The sequence below is a fragment of the Geotrypetes seraphini genome, chromosome 4 (assembly GCF_902459505.1).
Source record: "Geotrypetes seraphini chromosome 4, aGeoSer1.1, whole genome shotgun sequence".
Taxonomy (NCBI): domain Eukaryota; kingdom Metazoa; phylum Chordata; class Amphibia; order Gymnophiona; family Dermophiidae; genus Geotrypetes; species Geotrypetes seraphini.
Window position 1 is genome coordinate 50,955,753 of NC_047087.1, and position 26,817 is coordinate 50,982,569.

Here is a 26,817-nt window from a genome sequence, read left to right on the forward strand (position 1 = left end):
ATAATCCAGATAAAACTAAGGGTCTTTTGATATCACATTAAGGAAATTCAGTATTAGCCGCAATAATTAGCATGATGAGTATTCTGATTGCATTTTTTTCTCAATCAGGTTTGTAGGTGTAATTTTGGATCAGACTGTTTTCAAACACACATTACTGAAACAGTGATGTGATATAGCCTTTTCCCCTTGATCCTTCAAGGGCTTCTTATCTTGTAAATTACCTTGAACCTGTACTAGATAAGTGTGATTAAGAAATCCTGATTGGATCCTGATTGATCTGAGTTTACAACCATTGACTGGCAAATATTCAGTAAATTCTACAATAAGTATGTTCAATCCTACTGTAGATTGGACACTTGTCCTTCAAATGTCATGAAAACCACCCCAGTCAATTTTAAGGTTAAGCTGTTGACTTGGGTAAACTTTTTATTATCTTTAGGAAAGTTCCCAGTGGAACAAGGTCATATTATGATTACACCAATCAAAAAAAATGAAAAGGAACCATCTAATATTGCATCTAATTTTAGACCTATCGCCAGTATTCCTCTGGTTACTAAAATAGCAGAGGGGTTGGTAAATGCTGAACTCACTACATATTTGGAGAAATATAACATTTTACCTGACAACCAATCTGGCTTTCGGTCAGGTTACAGTACCGAAACAATCATAGCTTTGTTGTTTGATTACCTGCACTTATTTTTCAGCCAAGGTTCAAGTGCTGTGATCTTGCAACTTGACCTGAGTAGTGCATTCGATTTGGTTGATCATACCATTCTTCTGGACTGTTTGGCATCCATTGGAATCTCGGGTTATGTCCTCAATTGGTTCCATGGATTTCTGGGAAATAGATCCTATAAGGTGTTTAAGGATGATACTTTCTCCTATGGTTGGGAAAACTCTTCTGGGGTTCCACAGGGCTCCCCTTTGTCCCCCACCCCTTGTTTCCTTAGGAAATCTCTTGCAGAGTTTAAAGCTCAAATTTTTTATCTATGCGGATGACATTACTATAGTCATTCCACTAACTTGTTTTACATCAGAGTTTATAAATTCTCTATCAATTATTTTAAATCAGGTTGAACTTTGGATGTCTGCTTTTAGATTAAAGTTAAACTCAGAAAAAACTAAATTTTTCTTAGCAGCTCCTAACGATAAAATCAAGGAAACTACGATACTTGTGAATGGGATGGATTATTATATTGAACAATCCTTAAAAATACTACGAGTTAGTTTAGATAAGCATCTTACATTGGAGAAACATCCTGACTTAGTATTTAAGAAGAGTATCTCAGTGCTTTGGAAACTCCGCACCATAAAAAAGTACTTTGACGATGCCTCCTTTTGTTTGTTAGTACAATCTTCCATTCTGAGTATTCTTGATTATTGCAACATCATATATCTGGGCGCCTTTAAAAAAATTATCAGGAAATTGAGGATGGTTCAGAATACGGCCGTCTGTCTCATTTTTGGCTTGAAGAAATGGGAACACGTTACCCTCTTCTATCAAAAGCTACACTGGTTGCCATTGGAATCCAGAGTTCTGTTCAAGTTCTCATGCATCTGCTACAAAACAGTATTTAGTATGTCACCGGGTTATCTCAACCCTCACTTCACTTTGAGTTATAACAATAAGAGCTCTCGAAGAATACATTTGTTTGTTTTTCCCTCATTAAAATTATGTCATTATAAAAGGTTCTTTGAAAGAACCTTTTCTTTCCAGACGGCCAAACTAAATTCATGGCTCGCCCAAATTGTGCTTGATGCCTCTTCTTATCTTGATTTTAGAAAGCAGATTAAAACTCAATTATTTAATAGGCTGAGCTCTTAATACATTTTATTATTATTATATTTTATTCTTTTAAGATTGTTGTACCCTCTTTATATGGCATGTATGTATTTTTCTTATATTATATGCATATAACTTGTTGATTTCAATGATTTGCATTGTTTGTATTTCAATTAATTGTTGTGAACCGCCTAGAACTTTTTTGGTATGGTGGTATATAAAATAAAATTATTATTATTATTATTATTAGAAATGATACAGAAAAGTATTTTCAAATTAAAAATGATATTTTTTTCAATTGGCCACCTACTTTCTAAATCAGCTTTATGGATTCTCATATAATCACTGGTTATCTTTACTCCAGTGTATTTGTCTTACTGATCTTCAATGCCTCCAAGTGAGTTCAGAATTTGGCTATTAAATTGCTAACAGTTTGGGCAAATTTGACAATGATACTTCATTATTAAGAGAAGAACAATGCTACCTTTTAACTCAGAATCGCTTTCAAGTTATCGATGCTACTGCATAAAGTCCATCATTCCAGTTCTCTGCTTTATCTCTCTCATCTGTTGAGCCTATATATTCTGTGCATCCTTTTCGCTCCTCGCAATCAAATTTGCTTGTCATTCCATCACTCTGGCACATGTGTTTTGACTTTTGTTAGGACCTTTATCTTTAGTATAACAGCTCCTTCCCTCGGGAACTCTCTCCTTCAGTATCTCTATGCAAGAAGTTTAAATCAGAATTAAAAACTTTTCGTTTTACAGATGCATTTGATACTTAGCCCTGATTCCATTTTTTTCTTGTATGCCTTCTGGTTTATAGTGTTTGGTTTTACTCCATGGATACTTTTCTTTTTTGCTTTCCCATTCATCAGTGTATTTCTTTTCTGTATTCGTTGTATTAAGTTTTATGTACTTTTGTAAATCGCCTTAATAGGACCCTTATTAGGAGGTATATTAAGGTTTTAATAAACTTGGTAAATGCTTCAATGTAATTGTAGAGGACTTGGAAAAATTAAGCAGTCTCAGATTCACATATCTGATATAGTTTTCCAAACTTTCAACCTTTAAAACTTAAAGCTGAAATGTCTTTAATCATTACCAAATAGCTATTTTGATTAGCCAGATTCAGCTAATTAATTCCATCCAATTCATCTTTAACATTAGAATTTTCATAGTTATTCTTTCCTCATGCTGTTGAATTTTCATCCCAGTATCACTTGAAAGCAAAGTGCTCCTCAGGGTCTGTATTGCTTCTCAAACAGATTTCAAGGGAAAGGTTACACATTGCTGGTGAGGAAATATAGAGATACACTTCTCCCTCCGTATTTGCAGTTTCAGCAATTGCAGTTTCAATTATTCATGGTTTTTAGCTTACTGGCTCCTCCCCCATATTACGTCAGCTTGCATAGACAAATCGCTGATTCCAAGCGTTTACAGAGAAAAATCGCTGATTCCCAGCACTTTCTTCACCGTATTTTGCCTCTCCTTCAGGAACAGGCCAGGTCTCCCACCATGTTATTCGCGGTTTCACCATATTCACGATGGTTTTTAATAGACAACAGCAAATAACATTTGAAAAAGTTATTTGTGGTTTTTCTGTGTTCGTGGGTCTGTTAATCCCCTATCACAGCAAATATAGAGGGGGAAGTGTAAATGCAATGGGAACATTTCATTCGGAGTCTACAAACTACTCTTCCACAAGGTCCACCAAGTTAACCTTAACCCTTCCATAAGTTCACTCTGGGGGTCTGCCATGGCATAAGATCTCTCCATTAGGTCTCAAGAGCACAGTACTTATCCTGAGCCCTTCTTCTCTGCTCTTGACTTCCTTGAAGCTCTAGGGAATCACAGGAAAGGATTCCTGCATGTTATTGGACGATTGGAGGGTGGCCAATGTTACACTAATTTTTAAAAAAGATTCCAGGGGAGATCTGGGTAATTACAGACCAGTAAGTCTGATGTCAGTGCTGGGCAAAATTATGAAAACAATTATTTAAAAAATAACATTGTGGAACACGTAGACAAACATGATTTAATGGGACAGAGTCAGCATAGGTTCAGCTGAGGAAGATTTTGCCTCACCAATTTTCTGGACTTCTTTGAAGGTATGAATAAACATGTGGAAAAAGGTAAGCCGGTTGATATGGTGTCCAGTCAAAAGCACGCGAGACAATCGCGTGCAGACAAACCCGCACAGACAATCGCGCGCAGGACGTCAGCGCGCTGGAGTTCAACATTATTTTAAAGTGCTCCAAGGGAGTGTGTGGGGAGGGAAACCCCCCCACACTTTGCTTAGAAATGTTGCCGCTCTCGTTGGGGGTGGTGGTGGGGAACACCCCCATTACAGAGGAAACTGTAAATTTTTCCCTAAAAAACAGGGGAAAAGGCTGTATCCTCTGTAATGGGGGGGGGGGGGTTTCCCTAGAAATAAATACTCAAGGATTCCCCACATCCCCCAACAGGAGCAGCAACATTTCTAAGCAAAGGGGACTCCCTCGGAGCACTTTAAAACATTTCTAACTAAAGTGTGGGGGGGTTCCCAACACACACACAGTCCCTCACAGCGCTTTAAAATACTGTTGAAGTCCAGCGCGCTGACGTCCTGCGTGCGATTGTCTGGGCGGGATTGTCTCACACGGTTTCATCTATGAGCTGGTTGATATAGTATATCTAGATTTTCAGAAAGCTTTGACAAAGTTCCTCATGAGAAGTTCCTAGAAAAATTAAAGAGTCGTGTTATAGGAGGTAAAGTTCAATTGTGAATTAGGAATTGGTTATCAGATAGAAAACTGAAGGTAGGGTTAAATGGCCATTTTTCTCAATGGAGGAGAGTAAATATTGGAGTGCCACAGGGATCTGTACTGGGACTAGTACTATTTAACTTATTTATAAATGATCTGGAAAATGGAACTATGAGTGTGAAGTGATTAAATTTGCAGGTGACACTAAACTGTTCAAAGTTGTTAAAACACATGCAGATTGTGAAAAATTGCAGGCAGACCGTAGGAAATTGGAAGGCTGGGCATCCAAGTGGCAGATGAGATTTAATGTAGACTTTGTCAAAAGTGATGCATATTGGGAAGAATAACCCAAATCATAGTTACCAGATGCTAGGGTCCACATTGGGGGTTAGCTCCCAAGAGAAAGATCTGGGTGTCATTGTAGACAGTATGCTGAAACCTTCCGTCCAATGTGTGGTGGCGGTCAAAAAAGCAAACAAGATGCTAGGAATTAATAAAATAAAAGGGATGGTTAACAAGACTAAGAATGTTATAATGCCTCTGTATCACTCTACCTGGAGTATTGCATTCATTTCTGGTTGCCTTATCTCAAGAAAGATATAGCGGAACTAGAAAAAGTTCAAAGAAGAGCGATCAAGATGATAAAGGGGATGGCACTCCTCTCATATGAGGAAAAACTAGAGAGGTTAGGGCTCTTCAGCTTGGAAAAGAGATGGCTGAGGGGAGATAAAATTGAAGTCTACAAAATCCTGAGTGGTATAGAACAGGTACTAGTGGATCGATTGTTTTTACTACATCAAGATTTACAAAGACTAGGGAACACTCGATTAAGTTATAGAGTAATACTTTTAAAACCAATAGGAGGAAATATATTTTCACTCAGAGAATAGTTAAGCTCTGGAACATATTGTCAGAGGATGTGGTAAGAGTGTGTAATGTAGCTGGTTTAAAAAAAGATTTTGACAACTTCCATAATCTGCTCTTGAGACTGACAGGGGGGAAGCCACTTCTTGCCCTGGATCGGTGGCATGGAATGCTGCTACTATTTAGGTTTTTGCCAGGTACTTGTGACTTTGATTGGCCTCTGTGAAGATGGGATATTGGTCTAAATCGGGGGTGCCCACACTTTATGGGCTTGCGAGCTACTTTTATAATGACTAAGTCAAAATGATCTACCAACAATAAAATTTAAAAAAACACAAAGCACACTGAAAGGCAGAGAAAATGTTAATTATTCATATTCTGGGTTTTTTCAAAGAGGTCACGGCAGATGACTCTATGCAATGTCACCTCAGTAACAAAATACAAAAATAGACAAATACACCCCCTCCCTTTTTACTAAACCACAATAATAGGTTTTAGCACAGGGAGTTACGCTGAATGCCTCGCGCTGCTCTCAATGCTCATAGGCTCCCTGCGCTAAAAAACGCTATTGCGGTTTATTAAAAGGGAGCCATAGTGCAAAATATAGACACCAGATATAAATTCTCAAAACCGACACATTTTGATCACTAAATTGAAATTAAAATCATTTTTCCTACCTTTGCTGTTTGGTGATTTCATGAGTCTCTGATTGCACTTTCTTCTTCTGACTGTGCATCCAATATTTCTTCCTTTCAGCCTCCTGTATGTTTCCTCTCCTCGAAACCTCATTCTCTCCCCCAACTTTTTCTTTCAGTCTCCCTGTTCCCCCTTCTTTCTGTCTCCCTGTCTGCCCCCTTTCTTTCTTTCTCCGTGCCTTCCCCCAAGCCACTCGGTTTGCTGCCACCGCCATCGGGGAACAGCCCCCAAGCCACCGCCGTCCCAAGCTTTCCCTGCAGAAGCGTCGCGCTGACCAGCATTCCGCTCCCTGACGTCAATTCTGACGTAGGAGAGGAAGTTCCGGGCCAACAAGGCATTTCTCCTCATTCCATCCAGCCTGAGCCCCATCTCTCCTTGATCCAGCATTTCCCTTCTGTGTCTGTCAGAATTACCATTCCACCTATTTTCCAGCATCACCCTTCTTTGTGTCCATCTCACCTATATCCCTATCTCACCACTTTTTCAGAATCTTCATTTGTCTCTGTCCATGTCCATGTTCACCATTTGCCCTTTCAATGTCTTTATCTCCCCCCCCCAACACTTTTTCAGCATTACTTCTATGTCTCTATTTCACCTCCTCTTCATGTCCCCTCTGTATCTCTATCCTTATTCAGTAGGTCCTGCTTAGCCTTTCTCTTCTTTGTGTCACTATCTCCATTTTCAGCTTCCCCCCTTTTCCTTTGTTACTGCACCCTGTAGCCAGAATCTTTCCACCCTCCCTCCACTCCGGCCCAGCCCAGTATGAAATATTTCCTTTTGTTTCCCTCCCCTCTCTCTTTCTCTCTCTCTTCTCCTCCCTCACCCACGAGTCCTGCATCTGGCCCTCTCCCTTCTACCTGCACCAGGCAACACCCCCTGCTCCGCGGCTCTCTTCAGCAACTCGTCAGCAGCGGTGATCAAGACAAGCTGCCGACATCGAGGCCTTCCCTCTGCAAGTCCCGCCTTTGTGGAAAAAGGAAGTTGAAACAAGCGGGACTCGCAGAGGGTAGGCCCCGACATTAGAAGCTTGTGTCGATCGCTACTACTAAGTTGCCGAAGAGAGCCGCGGAGCAGGGGGTGTGGCCGGAAGCAGGTAGAAGGGAGAGGGAGATAGGAAGGCTGTAGAAGCTCCGGAGCATGACACCGACCCCGGCCAGGATGATTTCTTTTTCAGGCTGCTGCTGCCACCCCCTCCCCCCCCCTCCCCCCGAAATGACAAAAACAGCCTAATGCCCAGCGTCGGCGTCTTTGACGTCGGGGAGAGGAAGGCTGATAGGCCCGGTAGATCGGGACGGCAACACGAGTTTATCACGGAGCCCGGGATGGGCTTTGCAATCGACTCACGTTGCCTTCCTGAGCTACCGGTCGATCGCAATCGACGTGTTGGGCACCCCTGGTCTAAATGGACTATTCTTATGTGTAATCACCAGTGTTGGGATGTTCTAGTTTACTTATTCATTCTTGGATACCCATAGAACTATGTTGAACAAAATTAATTACATGGAGAACATGTGTGATGAAGAATAGAAATGGTAAAAATGTTAACACTACAAAATGATTCACCTTTTAGTAATAAGCATTTTCATTGATCTTCATTCCAAACAGTAGATCAGGTTTTCAGGATATCCCGAACACATATGCATGAGAGAGATTTTCAGACAGTGGAGGTAGTAGGCATACAAATCTCTTTCATGTTTATTAAAATTTGATGCAAACGCTTATGACAAAATTTCCAATCGAATTACAGATATAATAAAATCAGGATAATAAAAAATAATTTAGTGAAATATTACATACATGGAAAATCTGATCCATTGGCATCCCTTGAGAACTGGGAGTGAAGACCAAGGCCCAAAGGAACACTGTCTGGTCCTCAAGGACCACAGGCAGGCCTGATTCCCGGGTAATAAGCTGAATTAATTGAATACGTCTGCTCCTTCTAGAGAAATGGATTTTGTTTATGAAATTGTTTGGGGGTTTTTTTAGCTCACCTCAGAGTTTACATCTTAAGGGCTCTTTTTACTAAGGTATACTAATAGATTTAGCACTCGCTAAATGCTAAGAAACCCATAGGAATAAAATGGGCTTCTTAGCAGTTAACATGTGCTAAAATAAATCTATTAGCACACATTAGTAAAAGGGGCCCTAATTGAGGGCAGGATTCACTAAAGTCCCGAAATCTATCCGATTCGTGTCCTATCCGTTTCCGAGTCATTGTAGCCAATCGATTCAGTAAAGCTTGTCCATGCAAATGATCCAGTCGTAAACATGCTGCTATTAGCGCAGAAACATCGATCAATGCATGTGCGCACTGTATCCTTGTTGGTTTTGAAGCACACAACGCATGCGCTAACTCTTTAGGACGCGACAATGTAGCTGGAAGGAAGGGGGGGAGGGATAGCTGGCCTTTAAGTTATATTTGATTTTAGATTTTTTTTTTTGTTATTTGGCATTGATATTTGAAATGTACAATGCGCAAGGAGAGCACGGAGTTAATTGCGATTTTCTCGCCATGCGCATTACAAATCCAAGATTCACTCCCGTGCTCACTATGCACATTCCAAAAAAAATAAAAAATATATTTCTAATGCTTATGTACATGAAAGTTTACATATATTTAAAAGTTTAGATATATTTTGGATTTTTGGAGGGATAGATATATATTTTTAATGGGGTTCTTAACATGCATGCGTCAGTTGCTAGGCAGAAATAGTCGGCGAGGATGTAAACGACTGGTCCTCAGCAGTTGTAACTTTTTGGACAGGAAAGGCCAGTCGATTTTGACGAAATGGTTTCATGAATCGACGTGTTAAAAAATTTACATGCCTTTTTACTCATTTGCATGCGCAGATCGGATAGGGTGCGGATGGGGTCTGGAGGAAGGTTAGTGAATTGAGCCAAGAGTCAGAAAGTGAGCGCAAACCGAGCGGTACACAATCGGTTTGCTTAGTGAATCTAGCCCTTAGTTTCCTAGGCAGTTGGAGCTAAAATGACTTGCCCAAGGTCACACGAAGTGTTAGGAAGCGGGTTGTCTGAAATACAAAGCCTATTATGATTCTCAGGGATTCAAGCCATGTATTTTGTTGTAATTTCATTTAGGAAGAGAAGGGAGAGGGAGTTTAAATGTATATATAATGGTATTCTGTGACAACTCTATGAAGCACTGATATTGCACCCAGCAATGTGAAAATAATGGGCCTGATTTGCAGAAGCTGGATTCCTATATTTTGGAATTTGTTAGGTTCCCTATTTTCAATCAGAAGCCTAGGCTTTTAGCTGTTAATTAACCTAAAGTTTAGAGTTTAAAAAGTTATGCACCTAAATTTAGGCCTGACATTCATTTATGGGTCTAATATACAGTAGGTGCCTAGAGTTAAATCATGGTGCTAAATTCCAACTTTTTCCCTATCTTGAATTCGACCTACTTTTTAGGCTCCTAAAATTAGGTTTCCAATGAAATTTTGACCATAAATTTGGGCATTTAGCCCTAGTAAATTCTCAAGGCAGCCAATATAGGGACCTAACTCTCCTTTTGTGTCTTGATATTAAACCACTTAATACTCCAAAACAAGACTACTCCCTTTACTGACTAAACATTCACACAAAAAAAAGAAAGGAGAACAATTCATATGTTACTAAAAATATATGTCTCAAAATATATATCTCAATAATCTTTTTTCCAACAGGCTTAATCCAATAACAGGGGATAAGACCTCGGATACCCCTTAGCAATGGTGTCAAACACATTTAGAACACTGTTTATATGGGGTTGATGTAATCATAGGTCATAAAAACCCCTGCAAAATATATTCATGACAGATTCACAATTATCATGGCAAAAAACCATATATTAAAAAGTATGGGGTTCATAATAAAAAAAAAAAGGTCTAAAAAATGTCCTAAATGGCTACTTGGACGATCAAAAAGCCTGATCGTCCAAGTACCCATAACCAAAGCTGGTTTTAGACGTATCTAAAACTAGCTTAGGCCTTTCCCCTGCCACTAAACGCACAGAGAGAAAAGAGGTGTGTTTAGAGGAGGGGAAAGGGCGGGAGGTGGGCCGACCTACACCTAGGCGTGCAGCAGATATAACCAAAACCTTAGGCAGGTTGCCTAGTCGGCACTTATACCTTTTTGATTTAGACGAAGTCAAAACAGGTCTAAGTGCCGAAAAAGGGGCCGCTGAGCAGTTCAGCGGCCCGGCAACCTACCCACCCACACACCGCAACCAACGCGGCAGGAGAGATGCCTCATCTCCCCTATCGTGATGCGATCACCCCTCTACCCGAACTGCCGCGACCCGCAACAGGAGAGATGCCCAATTTCTCCTGCCGCGGGTTGTGGCAGTTCGGGTAGAGGAGTGATCGCATCGCAGCAGGGGAGATGGCCAATCTCTCCTGTCGCGATACATCACCCCCCCCCCAACAATATCGGGGCAAGAGGAAGCCCAAGCCCTCTTGCCCCACGGCACCCCCGTCCTCCCAGATGACATTGGGGCAGGAGGGAGCCCAAGCCCTCCTGCCCCGGGCACCCAGCGACAACATCGGGGCAAGAGGGAGCCAAAGCCCTCCTACCCGCCAGCCACGGCACCCCACGACAACATCGGGCCAATAGAGAGCCCAGGCCCTCCTGGCCCCAACGATCCGTGACCCCCCTCAATTATTTTCAGGGCAGGAGGGATCCCAAGCCCTCCTGACCTCTCGCCCCCCACCCCCCTACACGATCGGGCAGGAGGGAGCCCAACCCCTCCTGCCCAGGCGGACCCCCCTATCCTCCACCCCCCACTACAATATGGGTAGGAGGGATCCCAGGCCCTCCTGCCCTCGACACAACCCCCCTCCCCCCAACTTCCGCCCCCACCACCCTTCACCGTACCTCAACTCGTTGGCCGGATGGATGGGTGTCAAGCCCGCCCGTCTGGCAGGCCAGCCGGCTCTGGAATGGGGCTGGATTGGCCCAGGTGGCTGAAAACCCACCCACAGGTGGAGCCTGAGGTGCCTGGGCCAATCAGAATAGGCCCGGGAGCCTTAGGCTCCTCCTGTGGGTGGGGCCTTAAGCACATGGGCCAAGTTGGGCTCCCTCCTGCACCGATGTTGTCGCGGGGTGCCGCAGGTGCCCGGGGCAGGAGGGCTTGGGTTCCCTCCTGCCCCCATGTCATGGGAGGGGGTTGGGGTGGATTCTGTAACCGGTGTTGTTTTTGACAGACACCGGTTACAGACTCCAGCTTTTAGGCGAAGGACTGGCTCCTCCTTCGCCTAAAAGCCCTTGTGTTGGACGTTTGGAGCTTAGGCATTTTTTTGGTTCATTATGGGGTATAAGTGTAGACGTCGTTTGGGTACAAGTGTAGACGTAGTGGTGATCTGGGCGTTTAAACAGCTGAATGTAGAGGCAGGCCATTATCAAAACAAGGACGTTTGTTTTGGTTATGGACACTGTCCCTGCTTCTACTTTCAACGTTTAAGGCCTTAGGCCAAAAAGGGACTTAGACGTTTTTTTTTTATTATGCCCCTCCACGCATTTTTGTCTTCCATGATCCTAATGAGGACCTGTTTCACTGTCCGCTTCATCAGGGGATCCACAGGAAAAAGTCTTGTACCAAAAAGTGCCCAACAAGCTCAAACACCAGGAGATATATATATATATATTTTGTTTTGTTTATTTGCATTTATAATGTACAAGATAACTCTTGCCAAAGCAATACAGAAGGAAAAACAAAATAAGAAATATCTATGCATTAAGCAACAAAGTAAAAAATTTTCCTTAGACCACTATATATACTACTCTAGAGGGAAAGGAATCAGAAATGGTGAAGGGTAATCAAATAGGAATTGGCTTGACATAAATTTCCAACATTTTACATTACTGTGTTATGGCTGCTAAACTCCCCCTGTCAACAATTTCTTCATATCTATAAAGGCACGTAATTATTCAGGTGAAAAAAAAACATATTTATTTAATTCCCAAATATTTAACAATCCATTTACAGGGGTAAGCGAGAAGAAAATTTGCTCCCAGGGTTACCACCTTGACTCTCATAGCAAGAAATAATTTCCTGCGTTCCTGTGTCTGTCTGGTAGTATCTGGGTAAATCAAACTTTTTTTCCCCAGAAATTTTAATTGAGGGTTACGAAAGTATTGCCTAAAAAAATGCAGACACATCCTGCTTGAATAGAAAAGAAACAATTAACGTGGCTCGCCCTGAAACCTCAGATATTGAGGTTTCAAGCATGTCTGTAAGATTCAAAAGTTCTCCATCTGTTGGATTATGAACACCTTCCTCCGGTGTGCCTCCCGTAACTTTTTTTGTAGGAATATAGTAGATACGATTAACTGGCGGAATACAGTCAGAGGAATATTTCAGAACTTTAATCAGAAACTTTCTGAACAGGATATATATTTTGCGACATATATTTTTAGTAATATTCAATTTTGTTTGTTGATGTTAAACCACAACATTCAGTGATCCCTAGATGCCAAATGGTCACCCAGCATTTAACACGTGCTCATTTGGTGCATGCTAAGTTTTAGTAAAAGAACCCCTGAAGTTAGAAGCCTAAACCCTTTGAAAAGTGACCTTTCTATGTGTTTAGTTTTCTGCAACTTTTGAGTGCAGGTGGCAGAAAACTTTAAAAAATATATTTTTCTCTCTCTGAAGGCGCAATGAGCATTATATATTGCTTGGCTGCAGAATAATGTCACAAAACACCACATACTTTTTTTTCTTAAGAATTCAGATTTTTATCACCAGGAAATGCACAGGTTTGTATTTCCTGCTATCAAACACATTTTTTTATGCTTTTAAGCTTCTGGAAGTTTTGATCTCCTTGACAACACCGACATCCATCTGCACTTCCCAGCTGGAGCTGTCATGAAAGATGGACCATCTGCTGGAGTTACCATAGTAACCTGCCTTGCTTCACTTTTCAGTGGACGGCTGGTGCGTTCAGACGCGGCTATGACTGGAGAAATCACACTAAGAGGTCTTGTTCTTCCTGTAAGTGTCAAAGAAAAACTAACCTGTCTGACTGAAGGACTCGGTGCTTCTAGAAAATTACAAATTTTGTCATTCACCAAAATATTTTAAGTTCATATATATTCACAAAAGTCCAAAGATTTTACCATACATTGGGTATTTCTTAAATCATGTAAACTGCAGTTGTAACCTATATAACATAAAGCATCAGTGTAAATGCAATCATGTTGGAACAGGTAATTTGTAAATGCATAATAATATGAATTCTCCTCTTGAAAATTATCCATATGTTAGGCATATTATTTTCAAAAATGGTATATTTTCATACTATATAATGGAAGATTATTTTGTTTCTCTCTGCTAAAGCAGTAAACTAGCACAAATACCCTCCTTTCCTTTAAATCAGTGGTTCCCAACAGGGGCACTATCGCCCACCGGCAGGCGCTGAGAAGTCTAAGGGGGACATTTTGTGTCCCAAGTTATATTGAGGGGGCGTTGAGGACCTGGCCTGTGCTAAAACCCACTATTGCGTTTTTGTAATAGGGGTGGTTATTTAAGAACACTGTCATTTGCTGGTCCTCTTCACAAAACCTACTTCTTCCCTTTTGTTATTTCTTGTCTTTTTTAACTTTTCACTTCTATAGATGAGTAACATTTTATCACCTCTTACCAATTTGGAAATTTTCTTCTGTTAGGACTTCAGATAATAGTACCATGCATAGATTAATGTATACTATTCTAGCTGATTCTTGTCACTGATCTTCCCAAAACACTTTCCCTGTATCAGGCTTTATCCCAGGACAAGCAGGCAGCATATTCTTGACGTATGGGTGACGTCACCGACGGAGCCCCGGTACGGACCTTTTTAACTAGAAAGTTCTAGTTGGCCGCACCGCGCATGCGCGAGTGCCTTCCCGCCCGACGGAGGAGTGCGTGGTCCCCAGTTTCTTCGTTTCCGCAGAGCGAAGAAGTCGCATGTTTTTCAACGGCCGTTGAAATCATTAGTTTGCCTTCCCGCTCGCGTATTTTTTCCGAATTTCTTCTTTTTTTCCCTTTGGATTACTTTATTTTTCCTTAAAAAAAAAAAAACTCGTCGAGTTTTCTTTATTTTTTCGAGCCGGCCCCGGCGGGGCCTGTTGTCACCATACAGGCCTCCGGCTTTGATTTTGCGGAGGCCGTGTTTCCCTTCATGCCCCTCAACCGGGTTTTAAAAAGTGCCAGCGGTGTGCACGCCCGATCTCTCTCACAGACCCGCACAATTGGTGCCTCCAGTGCCTGGGTCCAGAGCATCGGGCTGACACCTGCACCCGCTGTGCTACGCTTAAAAAGCGCACTTTGAAAAATAGGCAGATCCAGCAAAATATTTTGTTTGGTACCGGATCTGCCATGGAACCTGCCGCGACGTCGACGGCACCCCAAAAGTCGGCACCGACGACGTCGACACCACCGGACTCTTCCTCGGGGTCATTGGGCCCAGGTAAGCCGGCTAAGAAGCCTTCCACTTCCCTCGAGCGCCCTCCTGCCACGGTTGCGACACCGGCCATTCCGGCGCCGCACCGGCCCCGCAAACGCTCCGCTCCGATCTCGGTGAGTGCCTCATCATCGGCCTCCTCATCGCCGGAGCGTAGAGCGGCACCTATGGTACCGAAGAAGAAAAAAGCGGTACCGGTGCCTCCCCTGGATGACCGCATCGCAGCCATACTCCAAACAAAGTTACAGGAGCAGCTGCAACAACAACTCCAACAACTGTTGCCGGCGTTGCTGGCACCGCACCTTCCGGTACAGGACCGGTCCGAGCCTCGCACTGTCCCATCGGTGTCGACCCCCTCGGTACTGACTAATACCTCCATGCCGGTGCTCTTGGACGAAACACCTACGGTGCATACCCGTGCTACTGCCGACCCTGTCCGGTCCCAGGAACGACATCGGTCTTCCTCACCCGGTACCGCCTCGGTGCGCTCAGGCAAATCTCTCTCAAAGACCCACCATGCCGAGCCCTCCACGCCGATGTCCAAACGTAGGCACCCCGACATTAGGGACCCAGACTTGTGGGAAGACTCCCCTCACGGTACCGAAGAGGACGCTTCGGCAACCGACGAAGAACCCTCCATGACCGACACCGCCTCCAAACCAGAGCAATCCTCTTTCTCTAAATTCCTTAGGGAAATGTCAGCAGCTCTTTCCATCCCCTTAGAGTCCGACTCTAAAAAGTCTCAGGCTTTCCTCGATGCCCTAGACTTTGAGCAACCTCCCAAGGAATTTCTAAAGTTGCCCGTCCACGACATCTTACGGGAAACTTTCTATAAGAACTGGGAGACTCCCTCACTGTTCCCGGAGCCCCTCGTAAATTGGATAGCTTGTACCGGGTTATCCCAATCCCAGGGTTTGACAAACCTCAATTGCCCCACGAGTCCCTCCTGGTGGAATCTACTTTGAAAAAATCTCAGGGTTCCAGTGTATATGCCTCCACCCCTCCTGGCAGAGAGGGAAAAACCATGGATAAATTTGGTAAGCGCCTTTTCCAAAATTCCATGCTAGCCAATAGAGCCAACAACTACACCTTCCACTTCTCCTTCTACATGAAGCATCTGGTGCAACAGCTCTCCTCCTTACAGAAATATCTTCCTGAACGTAAGGTCCCTCTGTTCCAGCAACAAATTTCCAGCCTCCTCCAACTCAGGCAATGGGTTTCATGGGGATACCAGGAAGTACTTCTTCACTGAAAGAGTGGTGGACCATTGGAACGAGCTCCCGGAGCAGGTGATCATGGCCAGCAGCATACAAGATTTTAAGAATAAATGGGATGCCCACGTCGGATCCCTACGAGGGTAGCATAGAGGAGGGCAGCTTGGGGACGAGTGATAGAGTGTAGATTAGGGGAGGGTTGTTGGAGTGGGCAGACTTGATGGGCTATGGCCCTTTTCTGCCATGGTCATTTTCTATGTTTCTATGAAATTTATGGTTCGCTCCATCTACGACTCATTTGAGCTGACCTCTCGCGCCTCTGCCATGGCGGTGGCCATGCGCCGTTTGGCATGGCTGAGAGTCTCTGACCTAGACATTAACCACCAGGACTGCCTGGCTAACGCACCTTGTCTGGGCGATGAACTCTTCGGAGAGTCCCTGGACTCAACAACCCAGAAACTCTCAGCACATGAGACCAGGTGGGACACTGATCAAACCTAAAAAGAAGACTCCACCTGCTCGTCCCTACGTCTTCTTACCAGCGTAGGTTCTCGGCCAGACCTCTCAATCCGCCTCAACAACAGTCTCGCCGTCCTCGCCACCAACATCAGACTCAGGCTCGCCCACAGACTCAACCTGCCAAACCTCCTCCTTCATCTAAGCCGTCTCAACCCTTTTGACTCTTTTCTCCAGAGCATAGCCATTCTCCCACCATCGCTGCCTCTCCCTCAACCTATCGGAGGACGTCTTCAGCTTTTCCTCAGCCGTTGGGAGGTCATCACTTCGGACCAGTGGGTCCTCAACATCATTCGCCACGGCTACTCTCTCAACTTCCAGACTCTTCCACCAGACCATCCTCCCGTAGAGTCTGCTTCTCACTCCTCCCAAACCCCCCTCCTCCTGAGGGAGGTCCAATCCCTCCTTCTCCTCAATGCCATCGAAGAGGTACCTCCGGACCAAAGGGATCAGGGATTCTACTCCCGCTACTTCCTGGTCCCCAAATAAACAGGAGACCTTCGTCCCATCCTCGATCTCAGGGACCTCAACAAGTGTCTAGTCAAAGAGAAGTTCAGAATGCTCTCCCTAGCCACGCTTTACCCTCTTCTCTCCCACCACGACTGGCTATGCTCCCTAGACCTCAAGGAGGCCTACACTCACATTCCAATCCATCCGACTTCACGTCGCTACCTACGGTTCCAGATACAGCACCATCACTATCAGTACAAAGTGCTACCCTTTGGCCTCGCATCATCGCCCAGAGTGTTCACCAAGTGCCTTATTGTGGTGGCGGCCTTCAGGTGTTCCCCTACTTGGACGATTGGCTGGTGAAAGCACCTACGTCTCCGCTTGTACTTCAAGCCACTCATCACACCATCTCGTTCCTCCATCTCTTGGGTTTCGAGATCAACTACCCCAAGTCGCATCTGCTTCCCACACAGCGACTTCAGTTCATTGGAGCAGTTCTCGACACCACTCTAATGAGGGCATTTCTCCCCTCCAACCGCCATCGAACTCTGCTCCACCTCTGCCGTCAGGTGCTCCTTCATCACTCCATTCCAGCTCAGCAGATGATGATCCTCCTGGGCCACATGGCCTCGACGGTCCATGTACTTCCTCTGGCGCGACTCCACCTCAGGACACCTCAGTGGACTCTAGCCAACCAATGGTCACAGACCACCGATCCTCTTTCTCATCCCATCTCTGTGACATCGTCTCTTCGGCAATCTCTTCAATGGTGGTTGAACTCCTCCACTCTTTCCAGGGGTCTACTCTTTCATCTACCCCCTCACTCCATGATCATAACCACAGATGCCTCCCCCTATGCATGGGGCGCTCACCTGGGAGATCTTCGCACCAGGGACTCTGGACCCCTCAGGAGCGTCAACATCACATCAACTTCCTCGAACTCAGGGCCATGTTCTATGCTCTCAAGGCCTTCCAGCACCTTCTCTACCCTCAGGTTCTTCTCCTGTGCACAGACAACCAAGTCGCCATGTACTACATAAACAAGCAAGGCGGCACCGGATCTCCCCTCCTCTGTCAGGAGGCCATCCGCATCTGGACCTGGGCCACGGCCCACAGTCTCTTCCTCAAGGCTGTCTATATCCAGGGCGAACAGAACTCCCTGGCCGACAATCTCAGCCGCATCCTTCAACCTCACGAGTGGACCCTGGATCCTCCCACACTCCACTCCATCTTTGCTCTCTGGGGCACTCCTCAGGTGGACCTCTTTGCAGCTCCTCACAACCATCAGCTGCCCCAGTTCTGTTCCAGACTCTTCTCTCCTCATCATCTGGCCCCGGATGCATTCCTGCTCGACTGGACGGATCGGTTTCTCTATGCCTTTCCTCCCCTACCTCTGATGTTGCGGACGCTCTTCAAACTCCGCAGGGACAGAGCCACCATGATCCTCATCACCCCTCGGTGGCCTCGCCAACACTGGTTCTCCCTCCTGCTTCAGCTCAACTCCAGGGAGCCCATTCCTCTTCCTGTGTTTCCTACTCTACTTACACAGCAGCATCAGTCTCTACTACATCCCAATCTGTCCTCGCTCCACCTGACAACTTGGTTTCTCTCTGGCTGACCTCTCCAGAGAATCTGTCTCAGCCTGTCCGTCGTATTTTGGATGCTTCCAGGAAACCAGCCACCCTCCAATGTTACCATCAGAAGTGGACCCGGTTCTCCTCTTGGTGTCTCCTTCATCATCACAATCCCACCTCACTGGCGGTGGAAACTGTACTGGACTATTTGCTCTCTCTCTCCGACGCTGGCCTCAAGTCGACCTCAATCAGAGTCCACCTCAGTGCCATCACTGCGTTTCATGAGCCTATCCTCGGAAAACCTCTTACGGCTCATCCCCTGGTTTCCCGGTTCATGAGAGGCCTCTTCAATGTCAAACCACCTCTGAAGCCTCCTCCAGTCGTCTGGGACCTGAATGTGGTTCTATCAGCCCTCATGAAACCTCCATTTGAGCCTCTTGCCACAACTTCACTCAAATTTCTTACGTGGAAGGTGCTTTTCCTCATTGCCATCACCTCTGCCAGGAGGGTTAGTGAGCTGCATGCACTGGTTGCTGACCCACCTTTCACTGTTTTTCACCATGACAAGGTGGTTCTGCGTACCCATCCTAAATTTCTGCCTAAGGTGGTCTCGGACTTCCACCTCAACCAGTCCATTGTATTGCCTGTTTTCTTCCCTAAGCCCCATTCCCATCCTGGGGAACAGGCGTTACACTCGCTGGATTGTAAGCGTGCCCTTGCATACTACCTTGATCGTACCAGGGCTCACCGCTCGTCTCCTCAGCTCTTTCTGACCTTCGATCCTAACCGTCTAGGTCGTCCTGTCTCTAAACGGACGCTTTCCAACTGGCTTGCTGCCTGCATTGCGTTCTGTTATGCTCGGGCCGGTCTCTCACTGGAAGGTGCTATCACGGCCCACAGGGTCAGAGCTATGGCTGCTTCTGTGGCTTTCCTCCGCTCCACACCTATCGAGGAAATCTGCAAGGCTGCCACTTGGTCCTCAGTTCACATGTTCACTACTCACTACTGTCTGGATGCCTTCTCCAGACGGGATGGACTCTTCGGCCAATCTGTGTTACAAAATTTATTTTCCTAATGGCCAACCATCCCTCCTCCCTCTCTGTTAGCTTGGAGGTCACCCATACGTTAAGAATATGCTGCCTGCTTGTCCTGGGATAAAGCACAGTTACTTACCGTAACAGGTGTTATCCAGGGACAGCAGGCAGATATTCTTACGTCCCACCCTCCTCCCCGGGTTGGCTTCTTAGCTGGCTTATCTTAACTGGGGACCACGCACTCCTCCGTCGGGCAGGAAGGCACTCGCGCATGCGCGGTGCGGCCAACTAGAACTTTCTAGTTAAAAAGGTCCATACCGGGGCTCCGTCGGTGACGTCACCCATACGTTAAGAATATCTGCCTGCTGTCCCTGGATAACACCTGTTATGGTAAGTAACTGTGCTTTCGAACCTGACTTAAAGTTGTCTGAAGATTGTTCTGTGCTCTTGTTGACAGGTAGCACTTCTGAGGTAAGTTCAGCTACCTTGATTTAAAATTAGCTAACAATTTGAAAATCTGATCTTGAGATCAAACTTCACAGTTGTCACAGGGACTGCTGCTTTCTTTCAGCTTAGTTCTAGATATGATGCTCTGCCAGAGCTTTTCAGTGTATTTATTTTAAAGAAATGACTAAATCTAGATATTTGTAAACACTTTGAAGTGGTTGTCTGATATAAGCAAGATAAAATGTCATTTCTGTTACATACCTTCTGGATTCCATGCGCTAGGTGTTAAATCACAACCCACAGTACGGGTATTGAAGAAATCTACAACTTCTAAGCACATGCTCCACCCCCTTAGGCTGAGAGCTTGTAAATAAATCCAGTTTCACTTTCTGCAAGCAGTCTGTGCAGAAGTCTTCTGCAGTTGCTCTGCTTCTATTTCTTTTTTGCTTAAAGTTAATTTCTCAGTGACTTCAGTGCCTTGAGACCCCTTCCCGATGGTCCCCTGTCAAAGGAAAGGACTCAGTCCCAAGGTGCCGGACTGCAGCTTCACAGAGAAGCTCTGATGGATCTGTGGAGGCATCCTGCTGTGTGCCACCATTTATAGATTCAGGGTCCCTTCCTCTGGGAGTCTGCTGGCCAGTGACCTAGTCACAGGTTTCAAGCACAGACTGTATGCTTCTGGAGTGAAATCCATCCATACCTTTACCTGGTTTTACCAAGTGGTTGTGGTGGCACGTTATGATGCCATTTTTTGGGTTTGAGGGCAGGCTCTTCTGTCCCTCCCTAGCTAATGTGGCTTTGTTATGTCACCTAGCGTACAGAATCCAGAACGGACATAACAGAATGGAAGATTAGGTTTATACCTTTGATAATCTTCTGTTTAGTCCCTGGAGGATTCCATACAACCTGCCCTGTCTGTATCCACTCAGGTGTTTGGAGTAGCCTGCTCCTTTCTGCCTCAGTTATTCTCATTACAGGCTTGATGATTTTCCAGCCAGTTGCCAGATCCTATGGGGAGCTTCTATGAGTATGCATATTACCAAAGGCCTTTCTTGGGGTGCTCACTGCACACTGCAGGTTAGTACTACATTGTTCCTTAATGTTCTTCTGAGTTGCCTTTGTACCAGTTAATATTTTGCAAAGCAAACCAGTTCATGAATTACTTCTGTTGATGGGGATTCTCCCCCATACCTCCCTTGTCATGGATTTGTTCAGGTATGTTGCTTGGCTTTGGGACTTAATTGGATTTGTTTACCAGCTCTCAGGCTAAGGGAGTGGAGCATGTGCTCAGAAAAGTTGTGGATTTCTGCAGTACCTGAACTGCGGGTTGGGATTGAACACCTAGCGTATGGAAACCTCCAGGGACTAACAGAAAGAAGATCATAAACCCTTGTCTTCCATTAAATTAAATTTCATGAAAGTGTAAGATTATTTTTAGGATTATCTGTTAGTATTTTCAGGATTTGTATGAACAATGACCTGAAATTTTATCCTAGACCCAGAATGAGATACATTTAAGTTAATTTTAATTATTTTTTCCAATGTGTCTAAACAGGTTGGTGGAATTAAAGATAAAGTACTAGCTGCTCACAGAGCCGGACTGAAGACAGTTATCATTCCTAAGCGCAATGAAAAGGATCTAGAAGAGATTCCAATTAATGTGAAGGAAGATCTGAATTTTTTTATGGCTAGCTGTCTGGAAGATGTTCTTAATGCAGCTTTTGATGGTGGATTTTCTGTCAAACCCAGGCTTGATCTTGTGAATAGTAAACTCTAAAAAGTCTTTTAGTGAGCTAATATTAAAGCTGAACTATTTCCTTTAATATTGATTGGTCTTACTAGGTCGTGTGCAATCAGCAGCAAAGCTTGAACATTTTAAACACTTATCTTGAAGAGTATTATATTTCAGTTTCACCCTCTTAAAGCAGCAATATTCACTCGATTCTTCAAACATTTTATTAGCTGCTTAGTCTGGAATCTAAATCTTTTATAAATGATTTAGAAAAAAAAATCTCTAATTTACTGTAATCATTGCATAGGTGCTTAATGAGTTTTGTACCTTTCAAGTAGGACCTACTCATGTAACACAAGCTGCCTTAGCCATGAAATAAAAATTAGAAGAAAGGGAAGTTTGTAATCATTTTTGTAACTGAATTACCTTAAACACATAAAATCCACAACTGCTGATTTTTCTAATTTCTACTTCAGAGAGCTTGGGACCTAGGCTTCTGCCTTGGTTATTGAAGAAAAAAATTATCCTTATATTCAATGTTATACAATACTCTATACAATTAAAAAAGCATTTCTTGTTAATTAAACTGCTATGCATATAAAAATAAAAGGATCATCATTTTGTAAATATTTTGATCTTATAATGGGGCTGCAGCTTTACACACTATCCTGTTTTATAGCCAAACTAGTTTAGGTTTGGAGAATTTAAGCAAATGTAAGGACAGAAAAAAAAATGACTGGAGAAATATTTTTTCACTCAGAATAGTTAAGCTCTGGAATGCGTTGCCAGAGGATGTGGTGAGAGCGGTTAATGTAGCTAGTTTTTTTTAAAAAAGGTTTGGACAATTTCCTAGGAGAAAAGTCCATAGTCTGCTGTTGAGACAGGCATTGGTGAAGCCACTGCTTGCCCTAGATCGGTGGCATAAAATGCTGCTATTTGGGTTTTTACCTAACAAACACACGGATCATTTCCCACGTTATCCAACCCACAAAAATGTCATCAATCAAGAAAAAAGGGGGTATAAAGGATAATTGATACAGAAATTGTTTTAATAAATTTTTATTTTTATTTAGTGCCTAACTTCTTATTTATGAGATCTATTATTGCTAAAAACCTAATTTTGAATACACACTTACCCTAATGTATAAATAAATTGATTTAATTTAATAGGCTGAAGTATCATAAAGGATGTATTATTCTCAGTAAAGAGACCTCTTATAACTTGGATGTTATTTCAAGTCTTCATCCTGAATGCATGTAATCTAATCATTTACTTCAAGCCTCCTTCCTACCTCAAAATTTTTTTATTAATTTAATTGGTTAATTTAGTTAGAAAACTATCAACTAACTGACTAAGAGTGCATGATTTAATCTTTTAACTTAAAATAACTTTATTAAACGTATCAATGTTATAATTAATTTAAATTTTTATCTAAAAATCAATTAAATTCATCCAATTTATCAAAGATATATTATGATATATCAAAGAAAGAAGAACAGAAACACTTATCTTAGTGGCTTCCCAGCCAGAACCAACATTGGTGGGTTGTGAACTACCCAACGCTCAAACTGTTTTAGAGCGTTTCAGCTATTAACTAGCCTTCATCGGAGGACAATATGGTTGCTGAGCCACTATTCAATTTCTCAACCTTAGGCACATGGGCCACAAGCCCGCCGTGGGCCCATGTGCCTAAGGCCTCGCCCACAGGAGGGGCCTAAGGCTGCTGGGCCTATTCTGTTTGGCCCTAAGGCCAGCCATTCAATGGATGGCTTGGGCTCACTCCTGCCCGATTGTGATGGAGGGGTGCGGGTGTCACCGGGGCAAGAGGTCTTAGGTTCCCTCTTGCCCAGTTGTGATGGGGGGTCGCGGTGCTGCCTGGGCAGGAGGGCTTGGGCTCCCTCCTGCCCAATCGTGATGGGGGGTCCCGGTGCCACCTGGACAGGAGGGCTTGGGCTCCCTCCTGGCCCCGATCATGTTGGGCAGGTGGGGGATCGCGGTGCCGCCAGGCAGGAGGGTTTGGGCTCCCTCCTGCCCTGATCGTTGTAGTGGGGGGGATTCTGTAACCGGTGTTCTTTTTGACAGACACCGGTTACAGAATCCAGCTTTTAGGCAAAGGACTGGCTCCTCCTTCGCCTAAAAGCTCTTGTTTTGGGAGTTAGGCCTTTTTTAGGTTGATTATATGGTTTTAGTATAGACGTAGTGGTGGTCTGGGCGTTTAAACAGCTGAACGCAGAGGCAGGCCATTATCAAAACAAATCTCTTTTTGGACGTTTTTTTTGATCATGGACATTTTCCCTGCTTCTACTTTCAACGTTTAAGGCCTTAGGCCAAAAGGGGACTTAGACATTTTTTTTGATTATGCTCCTCTAACTGTTTATAAATTGTGATATTGTATTATTTCTTATTGTGACCTACTTGGAACTTTTTGGTTAAGCAGGATATAAATATGGAAATTAAATTAAAATGTGCTCTGACTCCTAATAGAGTTAAATTGTATGTCATGCAAATATTATAATGCTTAAATTTCTTATTTCACAGATTTGATTAACCCAATTTTTTCAGGATATGTTTTACTTTTTGATTACAAAATGTAGTATATTTTACAATATATTGGTGAAAGTGGCACCCATGAAATGTCACCATCCCTGTCCCACAAACTGTCTGATCCTATCCGCACAAGCCTTGAATAGTTATTTTATATTGAAATCATTTTATTAAAGTATAAAAAGAAATAATATTCTGCACAATTGTCATTTTTATAAATCACAAATATAGAAAAAGGATCAACAAAACCCCTGTCTCCCCTCCCAAATATCCCCTTCACTAAACAAGCCAAATTAGTATAAAAATGCTGCATAGAAAAATGATGCTAACAGAATACCTTGGTCACACAACAAAAATGCCAAATCCATAATAGCTGACCAAAAACGATAACCATAAATTAAACCAAAATTCCAAAAGGCTACACCTTGCAAGTAGTACAACTCCTATATAGATATATAAATAAAGGAGTCACGAGTTGAAGTTTTTATATATTGTCTCCACAGCCCTGATATTTAAATTAGTGAAAGTGGTATCCTATGAAGAAAATCACAATGGCAAAAAGAGTATTATATTTATTGTATTTGATATACTGCTTGTACATGAGTATTAAGTGATTTACAAAACTAATACATTAGGCACATTGAACTACCCTTACTATCAATGAAGTTGGCTGTTATGAACACTTCACAAGAGAGGGGAAGCATTTTGGGGCAGATTCTGTAAAGGATGTCTAAAAGTTGGGCGTCATTTAGACGTCCAGCAGAAGAATGTTGAGCGCAATTCCATAATGCATAGACATACTATAGAGAATCGTGCTCAGCGAGTCTAAACGCGTCTATATTGTTAGATGTCCTTTGCAGAATCGCCTTTTAGGTGTACATAGACGTCCTTATAACGTTATGCTGTGTTAGCATTATGATGTCATTAGAATGGCGATTTTATGCTTTTTTTACATGAAAATTGAATGCAGTAAAATACTAGTGCCACTATTATATTTTATTTATGTACCACTTATATCCTATGTGGTATTTAAATTTGGTCCTTTATCATATTTCTCTTCTTTTCCAGTTGCCCAGGGTCACAGGGAGCAGGGGGGATTTGAACCAACAACATCAGAGTTCTAAGGTTGTAGGTCTAACAACTGCACCACACACACACAGATAGTAAACTGCATGTCAATTCCAAAGCCAAGCTTATATCCTCTTGATTTACAAGCAGTCATTTCTCTAGGGTAAATATCAAATATGTACCTTCAACTTTTTTTGGCCTTTAAGTTCCTCAAAGCACATGAAAAAAATAAATAAATATATATATATATATATATATATATATACACACACACACACACACAGTATATATTGCATACTAAATCCTCCATTTTTTGTGGAAAGAGGACTCCTTGCAAAAGCAGGTCTACTTTTGAGCATGAGTTGGGCACTAGATAGGCGTTCTTGAGGCGTCTGCATATAGATGAATGGGGCTTTATTTTTTGGGGTATAGAGGACTCCAATTTGATATTAAGGTCAAAAGATGATTAATAATGCATTACTTAAGTAAAGCACATGCAAAAAATATATATACAGTGGTACCTTGGTTTATGAGTATAATCCGTTCCAGGAGCATGCTAGTAATCCAAAATGCTTGTTTATCAAAGCAAAGTTCCCCATAGAAAATAGTGGCAACACCAACTATTCGTTCCAGAACCCGGGGTCAGGTGCAGCGTGCTGCAGCGCCGTCTCCTCCGTCCATAACCGAAGAAGAACCCCGCAATGCCGCTTCTGAGGGGATGCCTCTAATGTCTGCCAGCCACCGGAAAACCCCGCAGTGCCACTTCAGAGGAATGCCTCCTCCATCCGCCGGCCGGCCCTCCACATCGGATGCCCCCCACATGCTGGAGAGTCCCCACCCGAGCCCACGCAGCCGAGCGCCACCCCACCCGCACACGATACGCACAACGCCAATGATTGATGCTGTGCGCGTTACATGCAATGCGCAGGCGGGACAGCACCCGGCCGCGCAGGCCCAGACAGAGGTCCTCCAACCTGTGGAAGGCACCCGACGTGGAAGGCTGCCAGGAAGACGGAAGAGGAATCCCCCAAAGCAGCGCTTCCTGGGCTGTAAGTGCTCGTTTATTGGGGGCAGTGCTCGGTTTGCAAGTCAAAAGTTTGCTGAGTGTTTTGCTCATCTTGCAAAACACTCGCAAACCGAGGTTCCACTGTATTGCATATTAAACCTATTTTGGGGGGTAAAGAGGATTCCTCTTTTACAATAAAATCAAAATACATGAAATAATATAGCATACTACACCTCATTCCCAAAAGGCTAAGAAAATAAGAAGAGAATCCCTACTCACAACAGCTGTGGTTCAGAGCAAGTGGACATGTCTGATGCACAATCTTGACATCATTGTGACATCATCAATATGCACCTAGATGGCAGAATGTCACTAAAAAATAATAGGAATAAGTGCTGGGGTTCCTGACCAGACTAGGGATTTGAACCTAGTACCTTGGGAAGATGGAAAAAGTGCTTTTAACTACTGAGCCACAGGCACTTCCTTTTAGGCAGGGGTTCCTGTTATGTGAGATGATACCTTAGGACAGTAATGGCTAACCTTTTTAAGCCCGAGTGCCCAAACTGCCGCACAAAACCAAAGAATTTCCTCAAAGTGCCAGCACGTCAATTAAACCTTAATAACAAGATTTTAGTATCTAAAAACTCTTTATAAAGTTGCCTGAACTATGTAACATCATTTTTAAAGGTTGGAATCTT

The 26,817-nt window shown here is 43.6% G+C and overlaps 1 protein-coding gene across 3 annotated transcripts in view; it reads left to right on the forward strand.

Annotated features, from left to right (window-relative positions):
- Positions 1–23,599, forward strand: part of LONP2 (lon peptidase 2, peroxisomal) — a 201,978-nt gene extending 178,379 nt beyond the window's left edge. The window contains exons 14-15 of one of the 3 annotated variants that reach the window (XM_033941471.1): positions 12,893–13,083; positions 21,324–23,599. In XM_033941471.1, the coding sequence (XP_033797362.1) occupies positions 12,893–13,083; positions 21,324–21,545 (413 nt within the window). In that variant the 3' untranslated portion in view covers positions 21,546–23,599. The remainder of the gene's footprint in view (positions 1–12,892; positions 13,084–21,323) is intronic. The other 2 variants (XM_033941473.1, XM_033941474.1) reach the window with 2 other exon arrangements.
- Positions 23,600–26,817: the final 3,218 nt, after the last annotated feature.